The sequence below is a fragment of the Anoplopoma fimbria genome, unplaced genomic scaffold (assembly GCF_027596085.1).
Source record: "Anoplopoma fimbria isolate UVic2021 breed Golden Eagle Sablefish unplaced genomic scaffold, Afim_UVic_2022 Un_contig_12210_pilon_pilon, whole genome shotgun sequence".
In the NCBI taxonomy this organism is placed as follows: Eukaryota; Metazoa; Chordata; class Actinopteri; order Perciformes; family Anoplopomatidae; genus Anoplopoma; species Anoplopoma fimbria.
Window position 1 is genome coordinate 1 of NW_026551693.1, and position 5,536 is coordinate 5,536.

General features: G+C 39.1%; 1 protein-coding gene across 1 annotated transcript; it reads right to left on the reverse strand.

Moving 5' to 3' along the window:
- Window positions 1–169: 169 nt before the first annotated feature.
- LOC129115717 (interferon-induced protein with tetratricopeptide repeats 1B-like) lies at window positions 170–2,084 on the reverse strand. The gene is given in 2 exon segments (XM_054627012.1): window positions 170–1,635; window positions 1,638–2,084. Coding segments are annotated over 2 exon segments (1,278 nt in total). The 5' UTR covers window positions 2,038–2,084; the 3' UTR covers window positions 170–757.
- Between the last annotated feature and the right edge of the window lie 3,452 nt (window positions 2,085–5,536).

Consider the following 5,536-nt stretch of genomic DNA (forward strand, 5'->3'; position numbering starts at 1 on the left):
CACTTTTACACTAACAGGGTTTGGTTTAACTGAAAACCAAACATTCAATGTGGCAGTAGCATTCAAGAGCTTTAGTTTGATTTACATCCACCAGCGCCCTGTGTAAAGTACTGCAAGATTCAAGTACAAGAATTTCTTGTATAGTAACCAGCAAAAAAAAAAACACAACTTGAAAATCATGGTATATTTAATAGTATAAGTAGGCAATACTCAGTACTACTGATACACAGTTTGAAATACTTTCGATACATACAATCAGTTGCATCTGGCTGTTACAGGCTCCATCAAATTAACTATAACATCATTACATAATTTTATATTTCCATACACTACTCGATTTAATATAGTGCCTTATGTTCTTACATAAACTTAAAAATAATGTGCTTAGAGGAGAGAAACACACAACAGGAATATAATAAAAAGAACATCTCATACAAATCTAATGTAATAAACAAGTGATTTTGAATTATGGTAATGACATTTAGACATGTCCACAGTGGATGTTATTCAAAAGACCAGCATTATTGAATGGCTCAGCCTGTCATGCTAATTGAGTTTACTTATTCAGACAAATATATAGATTTTTAGATATTATTTTTTTTAAAGCCTTTGTCTTCCATGAACTACTTAAGTGTAAAAACTGGCAGACAACCTCCCTTTAAAGGATAAAGCTCAATTAATAAGTATTTACAGTTTTTTAAGGTAATGCAATACCTAATTTTTTTCCAGATTTAGGACAAGTAGGAGTTCAAACCCACTATGGCTCTTGAAGGTTTTCCAGAAACACCTCTATTTCTCTAGACATTTGGTTGCTGCTTCTACTTTTAATCTTCTCCAGAACTTTGATGCTGTTCCCACGATAGAAGGATTTTAGCGGTATCTCTGCCGCCTTCATGTGATATTGTACTGACTTGTTGCGATCCTGTAGATCAAAGTTTAAATATTTTGCGTAGCTGTTGTACAGCAGCTGTTTCTCTATAGGTTCCAGATCACTTTTTAGCAGTTCCTGGTACATCTGCTGAGCTTTAGCCTGGCTGTGATTGGACTTTGCGTATATATTTGCGAGGTCTACTTTTTTCGTAAGTGAGGAATTCGGGTAAAGAGAAATCACCTCCTTGTGGAGAACGATCGCTCTGTCAACAGTGCTTTGCTTTGGGCGATTGTCGCTGAAAAAAATGATTTTCCATTTGAGACAGAGTGCAACACATCTCTTCAGATAACGCTCATCTGGATGGTTTTTCAGAGCCTGCTCTGCCAAATCAATGGCCTCATCAATAGAAACGTACTTTCTGTAAACACTTAGTATTATTCTCATACCACTGTAGAAGCTGACGGGATTTCTCATAATCTTCCCGGCTAACTCACGTGCTTCATCCTCAACTTCTTCTCCTTTCTTTGCACGTTGCTCAAGGTAGAAAGCAGCGAGGTACAAGTCCTCTGGATCCTGTTCCTTGGCGGCTCTCATTTTCTCCAAGATGTCGGCCTCCAGCCCTGTGTTGCTGTGCTTAAAAGCACTCACTAACACTATGACGTGACTGGTGTTCCACTCCACCATGTCCGGCTGCATCCTGATGGCTTTCTGGAAGTAATCTGCAACCAGCTCTCTGTCTGTGCTGAAGTTCATCAGGGTCCAGGCTTTTCAGCGTAGATCTCTGCATGGAGCTCGTCCTGAGATGGAGCCGGGTATTTCTTCATCAGGGCGTCGACCTTTGACAGGTAAGCCTCGCTCTCTGCTTGGTCTCCCAGGTGGTGGTGCAGCCAAGCCAGGTTCCCGTAGTTCACCACTAGCCAGGGACCGTCATCTGCTTTTCTCATCTGGCGGAAGACCTCTGCAGCCTTGTTGAAGAAACTCTGGGCGTCTTCATTGGCCCTGAGCTGGTACTGAATGAAGCCCCGCAGGTTGTAAATGGAACCCAGCCAGCTGTTACCCTCCTCCGTGCCGATGTCCACCAGCTTGTCCCTGAGACGTAAGAGTTTGGTCTTGCTGGGGTCCAGACCCCAGGTGAAGTGGCACTGCAGAGCCTCCAGTTTTGACATCAGTGTTGTTTGACTCTTAGCAGCACTGATGGAGAGTAAAAATGACAAATATTAAAACACATCACTAGGTCAATATAATATGCTCTACGGTGTGCTATGTTTGGATAATAACTGTTCATTTCATGTGGAGGAAGAGAGGAAGATTTAAATGGAGGAAGAGCATTTAATTCCCAGGAAAGGAAATAATTTGATCTGTTAGTTGTTTCCTTGATCTAGGCACAAAATAATTGAATTACACGCACTGTGTATGGTTGTGTATGTGACAAACAAACATGGTTTGATGAAAGGCAACAAGGAAAAGTAAGGGGAAAGTAAGGAAGTTAGGAAGGATGGGAGGGGGAAATGAAAAAAATGGAGTAGGGAGCATTGAACGGACAGGAAGGAAATAAGAAAGGAGTTATGGAAGAAGGAATGGATAAGGAAAGAGGTATGAGAGGATAGGAAGATGAGGATATAAGGAAGGCAAATGAGTGGACAGAGAGGAAGGAATTAAGGAAATGGGACAATGGTGGAAAGAAATGGTATGAAAACGAAAATATAAAACCAGAGAGGGCAAGGATAAACAAAGGCTGAACGAAAACACAAAGGTGAAAGAAGTGTGCAATAAATAAATAAATAAATAAATGACTAAAGAAAGATGGGATGATGCCTGTGAGGAAGGAATAAACAGAGTCAGGCATTAGGGATTAGCAATAATTGTTAAGAATAAGGAATAATAATAAGGAAATATTATTTTTAACCCTGTGGCGCTGACTGAAAGGGAAGAAGGAAGAAACAGGAGATATTAAAGTAGTATTGCCTGATATTGTTAATAATGTTTGGCTCTAGGACACAGTGATGATCTATTAAATAAATCATAATGATACTAATTATTTACTCCAACAAAAATATGAAATGCAGAAACAGCTACTCGCCTCATCATTCAGCTGTTTCCTCAACTCTGTAGTTCTCTAAGTTAGGGTTGGTTTTTGCTGCTGCTTTGTCTTCGCTGGCATATAAATGATATGACGTTGTTGAGCACACAGCTTTAAATGTTCACAATCACGTGGAAGCAGATTCCCGGAAATGGAAACCTACAGCCAGGTCTGATAAAACTAAAACAGATTTTATTCTCTCTTAAATTGATGTTGAGTATGAAACTGTTTTTGTTTTCTTCTTCTAGCATAACATGAAACCCCACTGAGTGAAATATTCACATCCAAGATAGCACATTATTATGGCTTCACCTTCCCGTCCGACTGAAATATTGACGCGTTGAGAAAGCTTTTTGAGCTTTCACTTTCGTTTCCCACGATTGAAAACCTAAAGCCACGTCTGATAAAACTGAAGCATAACTCATCAACAGTGGTGACTCAACTTATAAGTTGTGCGTTACTGTTTTGTAATAACAAGATCAGCACTCAAAATATGAGAAAAGTTAAGGTAGCCTTGTTCGGTAAAGTCGGAAGACATTCATATTCGGATTTCCCAGAACAGTAACTCATCTGGGAAGCGAAACGTATTTCAAACAATAACAAAAGAGCACACGAGTGCGCAGTGATGATCTACAAGGTGCAATGGTTAAAAAAAAGATATCTCACAAAAATATTCAATAACAGTGACCAAAAACCCTTCATACAGCAATGCTCCCCGCCTGTACTGTCGTTTCACAGGAATGGAAAACCTTCAGCAACATCTTAAAGAACTCAAGCATGACTCATCATATTTTCTCGTTAGAAAATTATCTCTTTTTTCTCCTTGAAGATATAATAGCCTATGATAATGCAACACTGAGATAAATATTCAAACTCAATATGCCACATTTTAATGGCTGCACCTTCTCATCAAATAAACATATTAAGATATAATGGGCATTATCTTAAACACATTGACATACAGAGTAAATGTGTTTACACTCTGAGCAGCTACCGTCAGCTGAGTGTCGGTATGAGGAGCTGTTACACTGGTCACCATGAAACACCTTCATTACGACGCTCTGCTGCCACCTCCTGGTTTAACCCAGAACCGTTTGGTGTAACCCAGTTAGTTACTGTTAGGGGACCATCCAGCAGAAAAACACCAATTAAAAGCTCATATGACATTTTCACACATTCACCCATCACCGTGGCGATATTGTTTTACAGTTGTATTTGTTTAATCAATTAATTTGAAAGAAACAAAGGGATTAGTCAATCAGTCAATCATCTTTTTTTAAACTTAGAGATAAAAAAAAATCCCCAGTTCGAGTTCCTCACATGTGAATATTTCCTGCTTTTTTTAGTCGTCGTTGATAGTAAACTATTTGTCTTTGTTTTTTAGACTGTACTTCGGACCAGGCAATGAATCTGTATATTTACAGTACAATATGTACAATTTTGGGAATTTCCATTGACATTTTCTCCCACTAATTTCTGTCATTTTAAAAAGCAAAAGAGTAATTGATTATTGAGAAAAGTGAAAATACTTTTGTCGCAGCCTTAGTTTAAAACATGAATCTGAGACTGATCAGGATCAGGATTGATTATCAAGTTTAAACACATCAGAATCAGCATGTGGTTAATTACAGAATAGGTTTTCAATATGAAAGGATGTTACGGTGAATAATGTTCACAATGAACATTATAAGAGAAATGACAAAGGAACAAGCACTGCAAGTCAAGAATCCTATATATGAAATAGAAACATTAGAAATATGTCAAATATAACTGTCTTAAATTTAAAATTGATGTGCAAGAAGCAGATTATCCTAATTTACATGATGCCATGGAAGTATTTGTCGATAAATTGTTCCCAGTCCGTCGCTTTAACATTAAACCTCTGTATGTTTGCTCTCTCTCAGGGATTATGGGCCTCAGTGGGCGAAGCACCTCCGTAACGCCGTCAAAGTCACCATAACCGATATCAGCGACACGTGCATCAAAATGATCAAGGAGAACTGCGAGCTAAACCACATCCGGGACGATGGCAGCCCCAGTGGCTCACGAGGCCCCCGGGGGCCCGACTGGGCCAGCAGCGAAGTTGAGGAGAGACCATCGCTACGGTGGAGGTCGTCAAGATGGACGCCAACGTCACTATGGACCTGTGGCCTTTTGACTACATGTGAGTAGGAAGGGTTTGATCAAGTTGGTGATTGATTTAGCTTATTGGTCAGATTATTATATGCAGTCATGTATTAATACTTTCAGAAAATAGTTTGGGTCGAAAACAGTGAATACAGTTAATTAGCCTTTAGTCTGCAAAAAACTTGTAACATGTTCCCTTATTACCCAATAAATGCACTATTTCCTACAGTTTTTTTGATAAAAAAGTACATTGACCAGCTGTCCAAGGAAATTACTGAACCTTTTTTTCTTTTATGCAGCGTTATATTTCTGAGGTTTTTTTAAAGATGTACGCCTCCAGTATGAACCAATGGGCTTGGAGCTAGAAGGCACAGACAGGAAGTCAGTCAGTACTGAGAGGTGGACGAACACGTTGTTGGTTTGATGCTGAATTTTAAATTGAAATTACTTAAAGTGTT